Source organism: Rhizophagus irregularis, chromosome 19 (assembly GCF_026210795.1).
Source record: "Rhizophagus irregularis chromosome 19, complete sequence".
Taxonomy (NCBI): Eukaryota; Fungi; Glomeromycota; class Glomeromycetes; order Glomerales; family Glomeraceae; genus Rhizophagus; species Rhizophagus irregularis.
The window spans coordinates 1,442,644-1,464,897 of record NC_089447.1 but is presented as its reverse complement, the minus strand read 5'-3'; the positions used below and the strand labels follow the sequence as shown (position 1 = coordinate 1,464,897).

The 22,254-nt window shown below is 29.2% G+C and overlaps 5 protein-coding genes across 5 annotated transcripts; 2 read left to right on the top strand and 3 right to left on the bottom strand.

Moving 5' to 3' along the window:
• Positions 1-11,363: 11,363 nt before the first annotated feature.
• OCT59_010859 (uncharacterized protein) lies at positions 11,364-11,968 on the bottom strand (the record flags this gene model as incomplete). The annotated part of the gene is made up of 2 exons (XM_066136151.1): positions 11,364-11,559; positions 11,934-11,968. The coding sequence occupies 2 exons, from the start codon at positions 11,966-11,968 to the stop codon at positions 11,364-11,366; spliced, it is 231 nt and encodes a 76-aa protein (XP_066000808.1).
• Positions 11,969-12,020: 52 nt separating this feature from the next.
• On the bottom strand, positions 12,021-12,257 carry OCT59_010858 (uncharacterized protein; the record flags this gene model as incomplete). Its single annotated transcript, XM_025325598.2, has 1 exon — positions 12,021-12,257. One exon carries the CDS (start codon positions 12,255-12,257, stop codon positions 12,021-12,023), a length of 237 nt encoding a protein of 78 aa, XP_025180348.2.
• Positions 12,258-16,673: 4,416 nt separating this feature from the next.
• Positions 16,674-17,267, bottom strand: OCT59_010857 (uncharacterized protein; the record flags this gene model as incomplete). Its single annotated transcript, XM_025331908.1, has 3 exons — positions 16,674-16,843; positions 16,935-17,007; positions 17,073-17,267. 3 exons carry the CDS (start codon positions 17,265-17,267, stop codon positions 16,674-16,676), a joined length of 438 nt encoding a protein of 145 aa, XP_025180349.1.
• Positions 17,268-18,708: 1,441 nt separating this feature from the next.
• Positions 18,709-19,089, top strand: OCT59_010856 (uncharacterized protein; the record flags this gene model as incomplete). Its single annotated transcript, XM_066136150.1, has 1 exon — positions 18,709-19,089. One exon carries the CDS (start codon positions 18,709-18,711, stop codon positions 19,087-19,089), a length of 381 nt encoding a protein of 126 aa, XP_066000807.1.
• A 1,286-nt stretch (positions 19,090-20,375) lies between these two features.
• On the top strand, positions 20,376-21,655 carry OCT59_010855 (uncharacterized protein; the record flags this gene model as incomplete). The annotated part of the gene is made up of 4 exons (XM_066136149.1): positions 20,376-20,470; positions 20,890-21,297; positions 21,378-21,516; positions 21,587-21,655. 4 exons carry the CDS (start codon positions 20,376-20,378, stop codon positions 21,653-21,655), a joined length of 711 nt encoding a protein of 236 aa, XP_066000806.1.
• Positions 21,656-22,254: the final 599 nt, after the last annotated feature.

Genomic DNA, 22,254 nt, shown 5'->3' with positions numbered 1-22,254 from the left:
TCCTCCCAATACCTCTTCTTCTCTTATGGACGTTTCCCCTGATGCTTCCTTCTCAACTCTGGATCCTAACTCTGTTCTATCGAAGACACGTCCCTTTACCTATCTCCCGACCTACTAATGTCGCCCCCGGTGCCGACACTTCTCGTTTGCAATCGGAAATTTTTAATGTCACCAATACACAAAAGAATCTTTCTGCCCAACTTGGTTCGATTATGGAAAAATTGGACTCCTTCTCTCCCTCAAAACCCTCCCCTTCCAATGATTGAACACCAATCTGTATCGGGTGTATTACAGGGATTTCACCCCCTAATAGTGCGATACTTAATAATAATAGTTCTAATAAATTTTCTTCTCCTTCTTTTTCTTCTCCTCTTATTAATTTTGGACAAATCAATGTTAATGGTTTGTGTTCCCCCGTCCGACAATTGCATTTGTTAAATTATTTTTTGCATTCTTCCTTTGGCGTTTTATCTTTAAACGATACTCGCCTTACTTTTCTTCTGTGCTAAATTTATTTATCAAAATGAACATTCCTTATATAATTTTAAGTCCTATTGGGCTCCTTCCCCTTCTAATTCCCGACCACATGATGGCGTTGGTCTCTTACTTCGTCATCCTTTACATAAACATGTTCAGAAGATTGATCCCTGGAAAGGTCGTCTTTTAAAATTAGATCTTTTCTTTCATCGACAAAAATTTCTATTATCTCTATTTATATTCCTCCTTATCATTCTATTCATTATAAAGAACGAGATGCTATTTTTACACAACTTAATTTATGGCTTGATAAAGCCCGTTCTAATAACTATCACGTAGTCATCCTTGGTGATTTTAATGCAGATGAAATTTCACATTCACATCTTCCTCAACATCATTTAAAAATTTTACGATCACTTTCTTCTCGATATTTCACGGATCATCAATCCCATATTTCATCAACTTCAGGTCCTAGTCCTACCTTTTATCACCAGAATGGTTCTTCAAGACTTGATTATATCTGGTCATCCCCTGGATTCCCTGCTCCTGGTCTTTTTTCTCAAGTTGAAACTTGTCCTAAGCTCGAATGATAATCAATTTACTGATCACCGCGCACTTATAACGGCCTTTGATTTTAGCTCATGTTTCGCTATTTTTATCTAAAGCTCGATTAAAGCAGAAAAGCGAACAACGCACCATCTTTCTTTACAAAAATTTGAAAGATGACACTTGGGATAAATTTTCCAATGAAGTTAACTCACGTCTTGAGTTATATTTGACCACACACCACCCTTCAGTATCTTCACTTTCAGCTCTTTCATTGGACAAACTTTGGCACGCTCTTAAACGTTCTATTCTTGGTGGTGCCATTGATTCTTTACCATTCCAACATGTATCCAACACTCATCACCATAAATATCCTCCCGAGCTTACCATGCTTATTGCTATCAACAAATTCTTGGATAGATTATTGTTTAAATTGACCACATCTGAGCTAGGTCGTCTGCTCAAATTTTACAAATGATTAATTCTTTACCAACCCAATTAATCCTCCTTAAGTCTCTTTTAACAGATTATACTATACCTTCTTATAGTACAACACCGCTTCCAACTTTTGTCAAATTTTTACGTTCACAAAAAGCTTTGGTCTCAGCTTATCTTTCCACACAATTTCATCAGCATCGTGTAGATTCCATTGAATATTATACTGCTCTTAGAGATGAACATTTCTCTACATCCCCGGGCTCTTTTATTTCTTCAGCCCTATCAGTGTAACATCGTTCTATTGTCCTTCGATGAGTTTTGGTTGTCATTGACTCCAAACCCACATTACTTACTGATCCTTCAGATATCAAACAAGCTGCTATTAAACACTTCCAATCGGTTGTCACTCCTCCTTTGGTCCAGTATTCTTCTACGGATTCATTTCCTCCACGATGGCAACGAGCTTATACTCCTCTTCCAGATATTGATTCGTCCTTATATAACTTGGTTATGTCTCCTATTCTGGCCGATGAATGGAAAAACACTCTTAATTCTATGCCTAATAATAAAGCCTCTGGTCCTTCCAAGATCTCTTATGAGATGCTCAAACATTTAACTGGAGAAACTTTCAATTTGTCCCTTGTATTAGCCAATGCTTGTCTCATTCATGGAGATATTCCTGCCGATTGGCGTGAAGCGCTTGTTTATCCCATTCCAAAGCCTCATGAATTTGACGCCCAATTGAAGAATACGCGACCTATCACTCTATTGGAAACAGTACGAAAATGTGTGGTTAAGGTCGTTACAACTCGACTATCAAAAATCCTGGCTGACAATCAAGTGCTCCAAGGTGGTAATTTTGCTGGATTACCAGGCGGCTCCACCGACATTCCTATTAAGATGCTTGATGCTATTATTCATCAACGACGCTTTAATAAAAGCGATGACCAAGAACTATGGGTTGTTTCTCGTGGACATTTCTAAGGCCTTTGACTCAATTGATTTGAACATGCTTAGACTGGCTTTAATCCGTCTGCATATTCCGTCTTTATTGATCAAATTTATCATTAACCTTTTTTACAAGGCGTAATAATAAAATTATTACACATTATGGTAATACTTCTGGATATATAGTTAGAACTTGGTATTGACCAAGGTGAAATCATCTCTCCACTATTATGGGTTATATACTTGGATCCATTACTTACCACACTTAATCGAGAAGCTTGTGATCCCTTTATTTTGAAATCTTCTGCATTATTAGATTATTCTCCAATTGAATATGAACAACATAATCTTCCTGTTTCACATATTACATTTATGGATGACTCTACTTTGATTGCTTCATCTAAACAAGGAATTGAGGATCGCCTTTCCATTACTGCTGAATTTTACACCTTAAATAATACTCAAGCAAATTCAGCAAAATATATCCTTCTTTCTTCTGAACAATTTTCTCAAACTATTGTATTTGATCTATTTCCATCTTCTTTAAATACGATTCATACCCTTACTTTAAAAGCGTTAGCCTTATCTACATCTTTTCGGTTTTTAGGTGTTTGGTTTAATCTTTCGGCTTCTTCTCGTTTTGTTCATAGCCAAACTGTTTCCATGGTCAAAGACATGGCCGCTCTACTCAGTCCTAAAAAGCTTTTAGCACAACATATAGCTTATCTTTATAATGTTGTCCTACTTCCGAGGCTTGAATTTCGCCTACAAACCACATTATTTGCAGAATCCACCATTAATCGCATGGTTTCTCCAATGCTTTCTCTTATTCGTCAGAAGGCTGGTTTGGCCTCAGTCACCCCTCTTTCCACACTCTTCACACTGTTGCCTTTTTCTATTCAACAAGCGTTTGGTCGATTTCTATCATCTCATGTGGCTTCAGCGGCAGAAAATTTTTTCTCACCCTTCATATAAGCTCTTTGCTAATTATATGATTACTTATCTCCAAGTTTTTTGACTTTTTTGCCGATGTCTGCCCCTCTACTATCGACCCTAACCATGGCCCCCCCACACCTTTTCTTTGCGAACACATTCTTTATTTAATTCTTTATTGTTCTCTTCTCGTTTAAATATCACGTGGTCTTTACTGTTCCGACCTCCGAGGAAAGATTTACGTCCGGCGATTCCACTCCGGTCTATTTTACCAAAAGATCTATTTACTTCCATGAAAAATGTTCGGATAAATTTCTGCACTCAATTTCTTGCTCAATTGATTACACCGTGTGGCTCTCGACTTCTCTCATGGAAAGATTTACGCTTTCTTAAACGAGTATCAAACAAAGGATCTGTGCCTGCTTGGTTTAATTATTTGTTTAATCTTATTGTTATTCCTAATTCACCTTCCTTTTTTATTTTACAACAATTTAGAATTCCTAGTTCTCATACCGTAGTTTCTATTTCTTTTATAGATATTAGTCGAAATTATTGGTTTAACCCTCAATGGGCTATTTCTTTTAATCGCAATACTAACTCTTTCCTCGTTGGCCGTGTGATTACTACCTATCCCTGCTCCACGTAATGGAAGCTCTTATTTCACATTGGATTGCGTCATCGGTTGATGATTTACTTTCTGAATTTACTGCGTGCAAGGCTGTGCCTCCTGCTATTAAAAGCGATCCTCTACTCCTAAGACTTTGATTAAACGATGTCACTCGAAGGATGTTTCTCTTATGTTCCGTTATCAGTTTGATCCGTTATCCTACAAAACCTCGTACTTATATACATGCGGATACTCGTTCAGTTTCACTTTCTGCCTCGTTAGGTTACGCCAAATCTCTTTTACTATTTCATCTTTTTGCTCCGGTTCGCTTACCTCCTACGAATGAACTAGTGCTTAGGATTTCTGATATCCAACTTCCTTCTTCGGTGTTCACCCTTTATATTGATGGTTCCTTCCTTTCTCCTCCTAGTCATCCGGTATCCTCGATGGCTTACGCATGGACTGCTATACATCCCGATGGATTTATTTTGGAATCCCATTATAATATCATCTTTTCCATTTTTCCTTCGCTTTACGTTCAGAAGTTTTTGCTTTATTGCACGGATTGGACTCCCTTCCTCGGAATTCAAAGATTACTGTTGCCACCGATTGCTCCAATTACTTTCTTTATTGGTCTTTATATGCGGATCGCTCCTTTTATTCCCGTAATGCTTAAAGAATCCAACCACCTTTTGCGGTCCTCCATACGCACTATTATGTTGCAAAAGAATCTGATGTTACCTTGATCAAGGTTCCTGCTCATGCTGACGACCTCTTGAATAATCATGTGGATGCATTAGCCAAAGCCGCTCATACTGACTCACATCTTTCTTCTTGCCCACCATTGGATTTGATGGCCCCTTGCATTTTACAATTTAATTCCTTACCTGTGGATATGAATATCCGGAAGTTTATTAGAAATATTTTTGACGCCAAAAGTCTTTTAACTCTTGCTGTCTTACCAAGATTTAATTCCTATTCTTCAACTTCGATATTCGACTGGGCATGACCAAATTTTGTCTCAATAACAATAAGCATTTTGTCTCTCATCGGAATGGCCGTTCTGAGTTTTGTGGTTTCCGTATCAAGCTACTTTTAGACATGCTCCCAACGCTTACAACTCTTCAGAGACGAAAGCCTCATCTTTATAATCCAAGTTGGCTTTGTCCTCAATGTAATTCCTTTCCTGAGACTTTAGACCACTTGTGGACTTGTCCTTATATTTTACCGGAATTTAGCCCTTTACAAACTTTTAAAACATTACTATTGGCTCTTCGGACTACTTATCTTGATAATTTCCTTTCCGCGTCATCTTTAATCCCTTTACCGGACTCTTTTGCTGCTGAATTTATGGCTCTTAATTGTTGGGATTGTGACCCTCCTTCAATTTCCTGCCTGCGACTCACAAGAGGACTTATACCGAAATCTTTGACAGAATTTCTTGGAACTTATTTTTCTTCACCTACCATATGGTCTATCTTGGATACACCTTTGCACGACTTTCATTTTGACCTTTATGTTCAAATCTGGTTGTGCCGATCCATTTTCTTTCATCATTGGGAATTAGCTCAAGGCATTACAAAAAAAATGAAATCGTCAGCTCTTGGGCCTTCTTCTATTCTTCGACCTTCCTCTAACATTCCTCTTGACTCTTCGACACCTTCCTTGGCGACAGCTTCCTTGGATTCCTGGGTTTCTTGGGTTTCCTCTTCTATAATCCGTGGGGGATCTTGGATTTCGCATTTGGATTTTTGGCGCCGCTTAACAGTTCAGCCTCTACTTAGGATTTCTTTTTGGTAACGGATTGGATCTTAGGACATGCTGGATAGTTGACTCACACTGGCCTTCGGGTAAAGATGGGGTATGCGTTTTCTGTGAATAGTTTAGTTTTTCTTTACTTAATTTTATTTTGTTTAGATTTCTTTACTTGTATGAATCGTGAAGCTAGTTCTTTTTATTTTTTATGTTTATTTTCTATATTTGATATTTGTAATATTGTTCGATCTGTTTATTGTACTTTTCGTTTAAATTTAATAATAAAAGATAAAGTCATAAGACTGTTTGCTCATAATCACCAAATATGGACTGTCCCAAATGTGTGACTATAAAGAGAGTTGACTGTATACTATATCTGGCTAAATGAATACTCAAATATACTCAAGTTATTTGAATAACTGTTACATGATTCCAAACACCATCTAAAACAAATAGCTATCTAATATACTAATTTATTTTGCATTATCTTGAATTCGCCTATTAATTTTTGATCTTAAAGTATTAAAGGTATTTAATTCTGTATAATTTGTTGTAATATTATCAGGCAAATTTTTAAAATATTTAATCACCTTTTCTAAATTTTTCAACACTTCACTATTCTTTACAGAAACCTTAAATTTTTAAACAATACCGAATTGATATAGTAATGATGTTAAATATATATCATAATGATATTGATTTGCAAATAATATCATAATGATATTGATTTGCAAATAATATCATTATGATATTGCAATGATATCATTTCGATATTAATTCAATATATTGAAATGATATCGTAAAGATATTTGCTTGAAGAGATATCAGATCGATATCATCTTGATATTGTTATAACAACAATAATTTTTTTGAAAAATAGAAAATAAATACGATATTAATAAGATATCGTTTCAATATTAATTCAATATCAATACGACATCGTAAAGATATCACTTTATAATTATCTAATCGACATCAAATCAATATTGACAAAATAACGAATTGACGCCATTTTGATATTGTTAAAATAATAATAAATTTTTTAATAAATGCAATATCAATATAATATTATTTTAACATTAATTCAGTATCAAAACAATATCGTAAAGATATCACTTTATAATTATCTAATCGACATCTTATTGATATTGATAAAATAGCGAATCAACATCATTTTGATATTGTTTTTAAAAATGTAGTATAAATTTTATATATTGATATACAGTAGTCAAAAAAAGTCTTCAGAGTTACAAAAATGCAAAAATTAAGCAACCAGTAATCAGAATTGCTTCAAATTTTGCAGATTTATTACCAAATGTGTGAATATTATGCATACAAAATTTCAGCCATTTATCTTGTTTCTTTGTCTCGCAATCATTTTTTTAAGTTCAAAAAAATAAGTCATCAAAAATTTAACCTACAAAAAATCTGAAATTCTGATATAATATTCAAATTGAAGTTTATTAAAAATTGAACAGTTATAAATCATAGTTTATGGTATGATAATTTTAACAAAAAAAATTTGGCCCTTTATTATTTGTTAGTTGTTGAGAAAATTGAAATTAAAGTTTATCCACCACAATTGATCGCAACTGTTTTCAACCCTTAAAATCAATTGAAAGAACTAAAATTCATAATCAAAGTTAAACTATAATAATTGTAAAAAAATTATTGTAAAAACTATTTAATAATAGATTAATATTATTCAAATATACAAAAAAATTATCAATACAAATAATTTTAATGTACTATTTTACTATTTTAATTTTAATGACTTTAATGCTTTTGAGCCAATTTTTAATCTCACTTTACAGAAAACTGACTGATTAAACTATAATCAAATTTTTTTAATAAACTAATTAGAAATATATTTTTTTACGTTTATAATTTTTTTATTATAAGTATACAAGCTGATTTTTAGTAATTGAACGCAAAATGTTAATCATTTCAAGTTATTGTATTGCTTAAATTTTTAATGATTTTTTTAAAACTTAAAAAACTGATTGTGAGACAAGGAAACAAGATAAATGGCTGAAATTTTGTATGCATAATATTCACACATTTGGTAATAAATCTGCAAAATTTGAAGCAATTCTGATCACTGGTTGCTTAATTTTTGCATTTTTTTGTAATTCTGAGGACTTTTTTTGACCACTGTAATATCATTTCAATATTAATTTAGTATCAAAAAGATATCATAAAGATATTATTACTTTTAAAATATTAATATCGTTAAATTCAATTTTATAATATTTTAATAATATGTAACCTAATTTAAAAGTTAATTTAAATAGATCAAAGTTATTATTTATTTATTACAATAACAATTTTAATTAGATATAAATAAAGTATGTATAGGTTCAAACTGAATGTTATACAACAGATCAATAATTCTATAATAAATTAATTCAATAAATTAAAAGCATGAGTTAGAGCTCCTAATGAGTTGAGTTGAGTCGAGTCACGAGTCAAAAACCTTAATTTTAAAGTACTTTTTATTAAGTTAGAATATAATTAAACGAAAATTTACACTTATGCGAGTCAAAAATGCGAGTTTATGCGAGTCATTTTCGGAGCTCTAGCATAAGTTAAATACAATAGGAATCTAAAAAATTAATGATTGTAAGTCAAAACATTATGCTTTAATACTCAAGAATCATAATTCATCAACCCAAAGTTGAAGATTAATCAGGTACCTTGCTTTAGATTCAACGACACTGCCCAAGTTAGATGGGGTGTCACAAGTACGCTTTAAGAAGACTCATTATGACTCTCTTGTAAAAAAGATAAGTATATTCAAAAATACTAACATGAATTCACCTTAGAAGTTTGGCGGGAAACCCATATAAACAACTGCAGTTTTATCATTACCAAAATCATTGAACTTAGGGATACAATGAAAAAGTTCATGAGAATGACGGCTTTAAAAAAAATACAAATATATTCTCAACTTTGATAATGCATCCTTATTCTTTGGCCTGGAATTCTCATATAACTAAATTATTGTTGTTCGTAATTTGATCTATTGAATCTACCATAAATTGCCAGGCAAAGCGAACTTTTATTAGACAACTATAGCTTCATCATCAACAAACATTGCAATGTGTTTAGACGAATGACAACCTGTTTATTAATAAATTTTAAATGGGCAAACGTGATCCTAAAACCCATTATAAGGTAGGCTGCAAGAAGTGCAAAGCAACCTACCTAACCCATGAGTGGGTCTAATGGTTAGGGAATCAATTATACGCCAACCACATACAAGTTGGTATGGAGTTAAAGTCTTACAAACTAAAAATTATTTTTGCCACTTAATTTTCCAATAATCAATGTTATAAAAAAGTTACTTATGACTTAAGCCTACTTAATTATATATAAAATGACACTTCGAACAGACAGAACTCATGATATATGAGAATATCCCATCATGCCTATTTTAACCCTTGATTAAAGGATTTTCATTGCGTTATCAAACTGATTATATAAGTTTTACGCCTATATAACATAAGCTTATAACTATATATTCAATCAAATAAGTCCGCCTTTTCCTATAACACACTAAAGCTGCTGCCCAAAATTAGGGAATTTTACCATTTGCCAAAACTGAAATGGTAAAATTAATTTAGGAAAAATACTTAATTCCGAAATGCCGAAACTATTCCGAAATTCTGATTGGCTGTTATAATATCACGTGACCAAAATTAAATTTTTACCAAAATTATAACTGTATTTTGATACCACAATTCTGGCTCCGTAGCGATCTTCCTGACACGTGTAGCTTCGTTTTAAGCCTATGTTAGCTTTGTGTAACGTATATACCATATAAGGAAATTATGCGTCTTTATGCACTGATATTACACAAAGTGAACATAGGCTTAAAACGAAGCTACACGTGTCAGGAATATCGCTACGGAGCCAGAATTATGGAATTAGAATACAGATAAAATTCTAGCAAATTTATAAAGTCATGTGATTTTATAATAGGCCAATCAGAAGTTTCGGACAATTTCGGGAGTTTCGGAAAGATTTCGGGATTTCGGAAGAATTTTGGGATTTCAGAATTAGTTTCGGAAACAAAATTCTGGCCGAAATTATTTCGGAATTAGAAAATAATTTCGGGCGGCAGCTTTATAACACACTATGCATGACGGCAAACAGTATAGGAGGCAGAATCTACTTTTCAGAAAGAAAGTTTTTTTTTTTTAAAAAAAAAATGTACAAAATAAATAGTCTTAAATAAAATAGTGGTTAAATTAACTTTTTAGGAATTAATAGGCCTTATAGCCTTATAATATATGTGATCATTTAATATATGCGATTATTTAATCAGATTAATTTATTAAATTTGGTATTACACAAACTTGATCAACCTGATAATTGTTTAGTCTTTTTATAGGTGGATATTTCTTGAATTATCACCTGAACTTTTCAATTTTTTGCAGAATTGAAGATGGAAACCGGAAAAGTATTCTGATTCAGAATTTTTTTTAAGAAATGTGTTTGTTATTTTGTAAATTACCAGTCAGAATTGGCTTAAACTTTAAAGTTCTTTAATACTTTACGCAAATATTACGCAAATGTATTCTTTTTGATTTGTATAAGAACATCAAATATAATAACCATTCCATTTTTAAAAAATAACAATTACTTTTTAAACTTGAAAATGTTATATCTTAGACAAACATTTTATAGTTTTATACATCTATTTTATTTTATATTATTATCACTTGACATTATGGTATAATGTTTAGAATAATGATGTTTCATATTATCATTTACTTGTAAAATTTACTAAATTTATTCAATGTAATATCGTTATAAAATGCATAATTTTATAAAAAAATTAGAGTGTTTGCTAAGATTTATAACTATGTATAATTTAATATTATTATTAATAACTATGATTAAAGGAGGACCCCGGACATCACATATATAACTCACATTTGAGTTTTAGCAAATTCAATCAAAATTAGGTTAAACTCATAATTTTAGATAGAGCAAATTGATTGAAAATTAATTAATAGTCATAATTATGAGTTTTAGCAAATTGTATTGATTTTACAAAGACATATTTTATATTTGAGCAAATTGGTACTTTTTTTTAAATTTAACTTATCCTTTTTTTTTAACTTTATAAATAATATTTTTAAAAATATTAGTTTCGGGGTCCGGGCATATTTTGGCCAAAATTAAGTATAATTCCGGCCAAAATTAAGCATAATGCGGGCCAAAAACCGTCCGTTTAGTTTCGCAACATTTTATTTTTTAATAATTATTTATTTAATTTATTATTTTTATTAATTATTATTTTATCTATAATCTACATATTTTAATTATAAAAATTGGCAGTTTAATTTATATTAATCATTTATTTTTTTTATTGATAATAAAAAAAAAAGATTATTAACTCATATTTTGAGTTTTAGCAAATTAGTATAGATTTGAAATGTGATAATTTGATTTTTAGCAAATTAGGTCTATTTTAGCAGGAGCAAAAAGTACTTAAATTCATGCAAATCAGTTATGAGTTATATATGTGATGTCTGGGGTCCTATTAAAGGATATAAAGTATCAGTATAAATAAAATAACTTACCGATAAAGAATCAACGATCTTATTTCCGCTCCTAGAAGGTATCATTAATTCTTTGGTTATATTATCTAATTCTTTAATGGCGGACAAAATTTTTCCACCTTAAAGGTTTCTCTTATGAAATCAACTAAGATATCGAACCCTCCATTTCTTATTAATTCTGAAATATTAACAGCTACAAGCTGTTGGCTTAGAATCTTTTGGACAAATTCTTCATCAACGTAATCTATAAGTTCTTTTTGAGATAAACTTCCAGTAGATACTCTATAATTAAATTAATAATTAATACAAAAACAGTATTATTTGGTTAGCTATGAAACAATTAAATAAATACCTGTTTTTTCATATTTTTTTAAATTCTTCTACAGAAGTTAAAATAATTTGATTAAACTTGTTTTTGAAATCTATAAAAAATTTTTGGGTTTTTTCAAGGTAATTTTTTGCTTCGTTTGAATGTATTTTTATTTTGAAAATTTTTGTTATCAACTCATTAAAAACTTCACCACGTGACTTCTTGCACGTAAAAAAAGACACTTAACACTTTTGTCCTATAGATGAATTTTATCCTAAAATATTAAAAATACATTATTTAAAAGATTTAGACATAATAAATATTATCATATTAATTTAATACTTACATCCGTAATTTTACTGGATGATGAGATAGCAACATCCGTTTTGTTCATTTCTAGTGTCAATCTTAAAGTTTCCAGATGGTTAACGAGCTAAGCAACTATTTCTAAATTTGACTTTGATTGAAATACTTCAGGTTTTTTATGATCTTCCATCTTATCCACATCATCATCATCATCATTATCATCATCATCATCATCACTACTTTTTTTATTTACTACTACAACTTCTTTATCGGCAGATTCGGCAACTTCTTTATTACTATGATTTTTACTTTTTTTCATCAACTGATTGGCCTTCTCAATGTTAATATCTCTTCTTTTTTTCATAATTTGTTTTCTTTTCGATCCTATTATACATATTTTTGGTATTTATTAATTATTCTTCTTACATATAACTACCGTAAAATCTTGAATTTAAGCACCTCTTTTTGCAGTCATGTGATTAAGGTTGCTTGCCGAAACCTAGGGGTTTAGGCAAGATGGCATTTCGCCGAAAAGTGAAATTCTGCCAAAACTATATTAAAGTTATATTAAAAAACTGGCGAAACTTTGGAGAAAGGCGAAACTGCCAAAACTTATTATAAATGCCAAAACTGCCAAAACTCTGCTGAAACTATAATAAATCTATAGTAAAATTTTGACGAAACTAATCGTAAGATTTTGAAGAGGTTTAGACAAGCAACCTTACATGTGATAGACAAAATTGGTAATGGTGCTTAATTTTGATTTTACTATTAATTTTTTTAATCAACGTACATCAATGTACATCTTACCCCTATTTCTTTCAAAAATTCTTCACGTGTTTTGACAATATTTCTAGTAGAAATGACGCGTAAAAAAGTGGGTGTAAGACAATGTACATCAAGAAAAATTAATAGTAGTTAAGTATGCCCAAGAAAATGGAAGAAATGCTGCAGTAAAGCATTTTAATTTAGACGCACCTATGGTAGGAAGATGGATAAGACAAAGTTCTAAATGGGAAGAGAAAAATAAAAAGAAAAAACGTTCTGAAACTCCAGGAAGAAAAGCCTTTTATCCTAAAGCAGAAAAGATTTTATAGGACCCCGGATATCTAATATAAAGGTCATAATGGACTTTTGGCCAAAAACACCCCTTTTTGCTGAAACTCAAAAAATCGTTTTTTGTAAATATCTCAGCATCCAGTAATTCAATTTTAATGAACTTTTTTTTATTTTGTAGCCCTCATTTAGCTCTACAATTTAAAAAAATGTTCATCAAAATTGGACCACTGGATGCCGAGATATTTACAAAAACGATTTTTTGAGCCCCTGAAAAATGGGCCAATCTGCCGAAAGTGTGACTTATGACCTGTTTTGGAGATATCCGGGGTCCTGATTTTATACAGTTGGATAATAGAATAGCGGAAAAAAGGGTTTGCTGTTAATTATATCTCCATAAGATTACAAATGTGTAAAATTCTTAAAGAATCTTCAATTCAAGCATTATATCTAGCGGGAGAGTACAAATTTCAAGGGAATCTTTCTTGGATTAATTCTTTTATGAAATGATTTGGATTGTCATTAAGGAGAAGAACCAAAATTTCTCAAAAATTGCCTGAGGATTTAGAAGAAAAATTAGATGAATTTAAATGATATATTATAAGACTGAGAACACTATATAATTTTGATTTGAATAGTATTTTTAATATGGATGAAACTCCTGTGTGGTTTGACATAGCAGGAAATATAACTGTTAATAATAAGGGTGATAAAACAGTGCATATTCGTACTACTGAAAATGATAAAAATCATTTTACCGTAGTTATAACTTGTTCTGCAGGTAAGAAGTTTTATTTTTTTATTTTTTTATATTTACTTTAATTATTTTATATATCAAATTAATAAGTTCATTGTATTTATTTATAGATGGAACAAAATATCCACCAATATGTATTTTTAAAGGTAAACAACTTCCAAGAGGTGAAGTTATTCCAAAAGGTGTTATTTGTTGATTTCAAGATAAAGGTTGGATGACTTCAGACTTAATGAAGAATTACATTGATTTTTTATTTAAAATTCGAATATCTGAAAATTTGTCAAAAGAACCTGCTATAATGTTGTATGATTCTTTTCGTGATCACTTGGAAGAAAGTGTTAAAGCTAAATTTAAACAACATAATTTTCAATTAGCCGTTATTTCTGAAGGATTAACTAGTATATATCAACCATTAGATGTATCAATAAATAAACCTTTTAAAGATAATTTACGAAAAGAATGGCACGAATAGATATGTAAAGGTGGTTCAGGTGTAACTGAAGAGGTAACTTAAAAAAAGTAAGGATAAGTGAAGTATGTGGATAGGTCAAACAATCTTGGGATGCCATTTCAGATCAAATTATTTTTAATTCATTTAAAAAATGTTCTATTTCAAATTTATTGGATGGTTCAGAGGATAATATGGTCTATGAAGAAATTGATAGATTGATCGCTGAGTATGAAAAAGAAAATTTAGAAGAGTTAGGTGATAATGTTGAAATTGTCTGCAATTAAATAACCAAATAAAATTTCTTACATTCATTTTGATATTGTCAATGAGTTTATTGTCATAGTTCGGCATAATCTCATCACACTCAATTCGAAAAATCCAAAGCTGTTCTTAATACAAAAGAAAATATTAAAAAAATTTAAACTTAAATTAAACAAAAAATAAGTATCTAATTTACCTTTCAGTCCATTTAAGTTCCAAGAAGTTGGTGTCACTAATGTCCTTAAAAAAGAAGAAAAGAAATGTTAAAGCTTAGAACATTTCTTATTTACATTTCTTAATCTATACCCTTTCCCTTTCTAATTTACCTTAATATTAATTAAGTCTGTTCGTCAAAGTTGTCAGGTATTCTCACAATAAGAAAATTGTTTTTTTTGGATTAACTTAAAGGAGAATTGTAAAAAAGTGTTTTTAAAAAAGGCTGAAATAAATGTTTTTAACTTAAAAAAGGATGAAATAAATTAAAAATGTTTCGTGCTTATATAGTTATTTTATTATTATTTGCGAAAAATTTTATTAATTAACGCTAGTGTATAAAAGAGTTTTGCTATGCCAAAATAATTTTTTAAAAAAATTATTTAAAAAAAATAAAATTTTGATATATCATATTATGCAATTTTGTACTGCTTAAATTTAAAGATGTTAGATTTTAGTTTATACAGATATTGCGGCAAAAGTGACAGAGGTGCTTAAATTTGATAGGTACTTAAATTTAAGATTTTACGGTATATAAGCAAAACTTACTATAAATTTACAAGAGAGTTATATCTACATACCTCCTTCAACTTCCATTTTTTGATTATCATCAGACGATTTATTAGGTAATTTACGTTTAGTCATCATAATATAAAAAAAATATGAGCAAAAAAAAAAGCGGAACAACCTTTTTGTTTAAAAGTAGGTGATATATATTAAGAAAATATGAATGAACAAAAAAAGTAGAGCAACTTTTTTGCTCAAAAAAGTAGGTGATAAATATCGAATGAACAAAAAAAAAAGGGCGAGGTTATCATGATATAAATTTGAGATTTTAGTTATTGTAATTATGATTGTAGTATTTAATTGGAAAATATACATGATTTCAATGTCATTGTGTATCTTGTAAAATGCAGGATCAGTTAAAAATATCAGGAGATGGGAAAACTAAAAATTATGATTTCTAGAAGATCAAAAATTAAATTTAATTTATATAAATAATTTGTATTTCATTTAATAATAAAAGTGAATACTAGACACTTTTTTTATATAGAAGATTACTTCAAATCAAATTTTTACAGTTCAAATCTTTATTATCTGTTATTGCGTATTTATAATTCAATTTTTCATAAATTTTATTATAATTTTTTAGGCCATATAAGGAGTGAGGAGAAATTAATCATTTGAAGTATCATTTTGTGTGATACAATGATATGCACTAAACTCAAAAAGTATAGCCATTATAGCTACTATTATCGTTCAGCAATGCAGATTATCGATAATTGCATTAAATTATATAATGTTAATAATATTATTGCATAAGATATTTCCAAATAATCCAATCAAACCTTTTTATTCATATTTGACTGATTACTAAATTTGCGAAAAGACAAGGCAACTCCTTAACATATGATTTTTTGTATATTATTGTACAATTATGAAAAGAAAGTCGTGATTCAATAATAGCAGTCTATAGAATATTATGTAAAGTTACAAAATTTAAGTAAACGAATTTACATTTCAATAGTACCTTTAAATAGAAATTTATAAACTTAAATGCTAAAGGAAGAGAAATTTTTTAAGTGATAAATGGATGAAACATAGTACAGTTTAATGGTTGCTAGAATACTTTCAAAATAATTTTCATGATTAATTGTGAAGGTTATAATTAAAATATTCCAATTGAAATAATACAGTGATGATCTGTTTATTTGCTTATTTAATGATTTAGCATATTTTATTATTTTATGTTTAATTTAAGCAGTAAAGTAAATAGTATATAAAATTTTTTCCAAATAATGAAAGATACATCGTTCGAAAAATAAAAAAATTGAATGTTGTACAGCAATATAATATTAAGCAAAAAATTGAATGTTGTACAGCAATATAATATTAAGCAAAATTGAATGTTGTACAGACATCAATATAACAAAATAGTAATTATGATTTGAAAGATTTACAATTTCATATGAAGTGAGGTGAGCGTAAACGGAAAGGCGAAATTATTCAATTTCAATGATTTCATAATATGAAGATGAGCCTCATAAACGGTAAGGTGTAGGTGATGAGTGACGGAAAGGTGTAGGTGATGATAATGAGTGTGAACAGAGAGGTGATATAGGTGAGTATATTGGTGAATGTAGTGGTGATGATGACTGAGTTGTTGTATGGCTCATTGTGTTGATTTCATGAGCAATATCATAAATTGTTTCTAAATAAATAATCAGATTAATTTATGAATTAAATAAAAAAATAAAATATTTACGTGATTTTCCAATATTTACGTCATTTTTCCTAAAAACGTTGACTAAATTCCTCATAGTACTTCGCTCCTAGAGCACTTCTCTTTCCCTTTGGCTGACCATCAAGCATTTTCTAATAAAATTATATTAGTACTATTTAATATACTAAAATAGTAGTTGAAAATAATGTTTATATACTTTATAAGCTCGCACTAAGCCGTTAAATTTTTCTTTACATTGCCTCCCCGTATACGTAGTTCTGAATTCAAGGTTTATTTTGCTTGCTAGCCCTTTCCAAAAGTTATGCTTCATATTACCACTAAGTTCGTGAAAATTATCATTTTCATTTTTTCTTTTATTAATTAAAACTTGCAATTGTCTATCAGTCCACATGTTATTAAAGAATTAATGAAATATTAATGAAAACGAAAGAATTAATGAAACAAAAGATTTTGTAAAAGGAGTGGGAAAATAAAAAAAAATCCGTAAAAAAAAAAATCTGTGTAAAAAAAAATCCTTGTAAAAAAATAAAATCAAATTATTACGCCTACAATCTATGAACACAATAAGAAATTGCAATGATGTGGAATAAATAGTTTAAACAAATTTGTTAAACAAATTTGGATAAGCCATGGGTATACCGCGGATGTATCGCAGATGTATCGTGGGTATGTCACAGATGTCTTTATGGTAAATTAAAGCATTTACCGTGGGTGAGTCACGGGTCAATTTGAGGACTTACTATAGAATAATAAAGATGTTTTTATACACGTAATTATCTTTTATGGTGATTGATTTAGAGGTTCAATCGGGAAAGTTTTACTATGACATTTATTTTATTTTGACAATGGCTTAAAATTAACAAAAATTAATTAACAAAAATTGATTTAATTGGTCTGCTAATAACAATTATGGTGTTTAACGAATTTGCTTCATTAGTTTTGATATTCGAAAAATATAATTGTAAATTAAATATATAATTATAAATTAAATTATACTTTATCTATTATTTTATTAAATTGTAAACTTTAATACTCTACTACTAAATTAACTAAATTATTATTTCACAAGAGCATTTTCTATTTATTAAATATAATTTTTAACTACTATTTTTTATAATCCTGCATATGAATTTACAGGTCAAAAACTTTGCAATTCAATTAGTTTAATTTTCGAGTTTTTTGACGGATTCATGAGATTTAAGCAAGTATGAAATAAATTTTTTTTATACTAATTGAATTTTTATGTATTGATTAACGATAAAAAAAAGCATGTACTACTTGATTTTGTATACGATTGTGTTCCAAAACTTGATGATTGTATTACTTTCAAACTCCAATGTGTTACTTGATTTTGTATACGATTGTGTTCCAAAACTTGACGATTGTGTTACTTTCAAAACTCCAATCAGAATCTATAGCAAATCGGTAATAATTTTAACTGAATTGATCTTGGTTTTTTGGTTTTTTGTCAATACGCTAACAATATAAAAGGTATTAAGGTATTTAATAAATAATTTTTATAAAGATTTATTGAATTTTATAAAATTCTAAATTAAGTTAAAGATTTAAATTGTTAAAAGATGAGGAGACAATATAGTCACAACAAACCAATAGAGCTAATTCGAATTTGAAATCAGTTTTCATACAGCAAACCTAATGAGACAACAGATTCTGACGAGAGAGTGGCAATTCGTTCGCCTGTACGTTCACCTGATAATGATAAAGATGACATGGACTTTCAATATGATCATAAAGATGATTTAAGTTTTAAATACATTAATGATGACGATAATGCATATGGATCAATTAATCCTTAAAACTACAATGATGAGATGATATTTTTGCAAGATAATGTTAATTCATCTGATACTGAAGAGAAAAAAGAAAGTGATAACGAATACAATTATGAAAAGGAGAAAGAGAAGGATGAAAATAATGATGAAGAGGACGAAGAGGAAGGTAATAATGATGATAATAATAATCAAGTGAAAGAGGAACGTAATAAAGATGAAAAGGAACATAATAATGAAGAGGAAGAAATACATCAAATCATTGAAGCGTTAGATGAAGACAAAATACCATTCTGCAATGGTCAATTTGCACCGTACTTTAATAATTATACAACTATAGCATTATTTTGCTGGCTTCAGAAGCATAATATTTCTACGAAAGCATATGAAGATCTTGTCGATAATTCACAATTCTCAATTTAAACCTACCCATGTAGTAAAAAATATCTGAAGATTCCAATCATGGAGAAAACGTCTTCCTCTTCTACTAATAATAACAAAGTCTATTAAAATTTCACCAAAAAAAACTCCATCAACCTCATAAGGATCAAAACTTTCGTATCAACTCTCAATTAGTGAAATTATATGGTGTGTTCTTAATAATCCGATGCTAATGAAGCATATGTATTTTGGACCCAGCATTAATTCTAAAGAAAAATCAGAATTTTGGCACAGAAATTTATGGGAGGAATCCCCACTTTTTGGACAACACGAAATATTAATATCAGAAGGTTATAAAATAATACACTTTGATACAATTATAATTTATTATCATTGATAATATTTATTAAAGTTATTTTTAATAAATAGTATTGTACTGATTTGGTGATTTTGTTTACTATCATGATGATAATAGTCAAAAAAAACTTGAAAGATTAAGATCAATTTTAAAAAATGATGATGGATGGATATTATCAGTTACGAATTCAAAAAATTTTGGAATATAGTAATTTACCTGGAAATTTAAAAGGGTTACCAAGACAACATTGTTCTATTACTGGTAAAGTATGATTACAAGACGAACTGTTTTTAATTATAATGACTTCTCAAATTTTAGAAAAGTAACTATATTGATGATGTTTTAACTAAGGTTGCTTGCCGAAACCTAGGGGTTTAGACAAGATGGCGTTTTGCCGAAAAGTGAAATTCTGCTGAAACTATATTAAAGTTATATTAAAAAACTGGCGAAACTTTGGAGAAAGGTGAAACTGCCGAAACTTATTATAAATGCCGAAACTGCTGAAACTTTGCTAAAACTATAATAAATCTATAGTAAAATTTTGACGAAACTAATCGTAAGATTTTGAAGAGGTTTAGACAAGCAACCTTAGTTTTAATATTAAAATATTCCTGATGGTTCATTGCGGATTAGTGAAATAATTTATAAATATAATGACCATTGGTACGTTCGTAATGTAAAGCTTTTATACCTACATCCATCTGATTACATTTCTATTAGAAATCCACCATCATCATCTATACCAGTTTATAAGCTGTTTTTAGATCTTTATTATAATGATTTTGATACATTTAGAAATGTATACCATTTTCTAGGTGGTGATTATGTACAGTTTGGAAATATGCCAGCACATTAAAGAAAGCTAATAAAGAACTATTTTGTTATTGGGTTTATTCCATTTGGAGGAAAATTTGACGAATTTATGATACCATTCATTTCAGAAATAAAGGAATTAGAGAAAGGAAAGGTGATGACTGTTCAAAGACAAGATGCATGGATAATTGCTGGTTTAAACATTATTATGGCAGATTTACCTCAAGGTAACGATATGACAGGAGTACTAAGGTATTTTTTCAACTTAGTTAATAATATAATAAGGATAAATCTAATTGTAACAGCCTGTTACGCATCTTATAAGTAACAACCCCAATTTTATCCAATTAAAATTTAAGATCAGGCGTAATGTAAACAAAAACAAAAGATCAGTCGTGTAACTAAGACAAAAGAATTTTTTAAAAAATTTCAAGAAACTACTTATAACTTAAAATTTTGTCTATGAAACTGTCTTAAATACATTAAGTAAAAGTTTTCCAAATTAAATTTTGCATATAAAAATTTTATTTGTGAAACACATATTAAATTTATTATTAAAAAAAAATAAAAAAAGGATGTTACAAATAAGTTATGTAACAGGCTGTTACAAATACATTTTTTCATATAATAATATAATTTTACTATTAAAATTTTTTAAAAAATAAATTTAGACATAATGCAAATAAGGGTTGTCATACTTGTAAAATTACTAAAGAATTATTGAGTGTTCACAATCAGGATATCGTAACAACATTACGTTATCATCATATTACAGACGAAGAAATTTTAAAAATTTCTTATAAGACTATAATGTCAAGAAGAGATCAACTTTGTACAGAATATGGTTTACGATCATTACCTAGTATTTTAGATAAATTAAAAAGGGAAAGACATTTACAGACGCCGCAGGATGTTTATCATGCGACTGCAAAAAAAATTGGGCATTTACTAAAATTAACTTGTAAATTATTTTCACGAAAAGAAGAAGATAATTTTATCGATATTTGGAAAAATTTTGAAATCCCAAAAAGGTGGTCTAGCTTATCAAATCTGATTACTCACTACAATAATTTTATGATGTCAGATTTTTAAAAGAATCAAGTATCAAACGTAATGAAATAGCCATGATTCAACAAAGAATTAATGCATTTTGAGTTAGTTCAATTCCAAAAATTATTATATCTTGTTGGATATATGTTGCAAAAACTATGAAAGCAGTTTTTAACAAGAAATTTACATTAGATAGCTATGAGGAATTGCAACAATGTCTTGAAGAAGAGTTTTCAATCTTTTCAAAGGTATAGTTACAAATTTGATATTGAAATGTGGAATAATTTCAAATAATTAACAATATTTTACTTTTTATAGGTTTTTGTAAATTTTGTTAATTTACCAAACATACATATTAATATATATGCATCTTTTGATACATGCTAAAACCTTTGGAACACTTATTAATACCCAAGTTGGTATAAAAGAAATGGTCTATCATATTTTTAAGGGAATGGTACCAAAGACTAATTGCAAAAATATAGATTTGGATTTATTAAAGTGTTACAATACTTTATTTGCAATTCGACATTTAGCAGATGGTGGCAGTATTGTCACGGGACAATGTCCAGAACATGTTACACAAAAAAAATGATAAGCTCTCGAAATTTTTCTATGATAACCTTGTTCGATACTAAGCAAAAATGTTTAGCATCCAATTATGCATAAATATATATAATTTTTGTAGGATTTTTTAAGTTACAGAGGAGTACAGACAGAGCACAGTTATGTCTGGAACAACTAAAAAAAGCTGCAGACATCAAAAATGTACAATACAGGATGGTGGTATTGATCCAAGATTTAATAGATCTTGTACTGGATTTACAAATTCAAATTTTGGACAATTATTTTTAAATTAGTATGTTATAGAAGATAAATATTCAACTGAAGCAACTGAACAAGTTTAAGACAATGATGATGATACAAAAAGTAAGTATTTTATTGCATATAGTAGTACATGTTTGATATTTATATTTACTAATCTT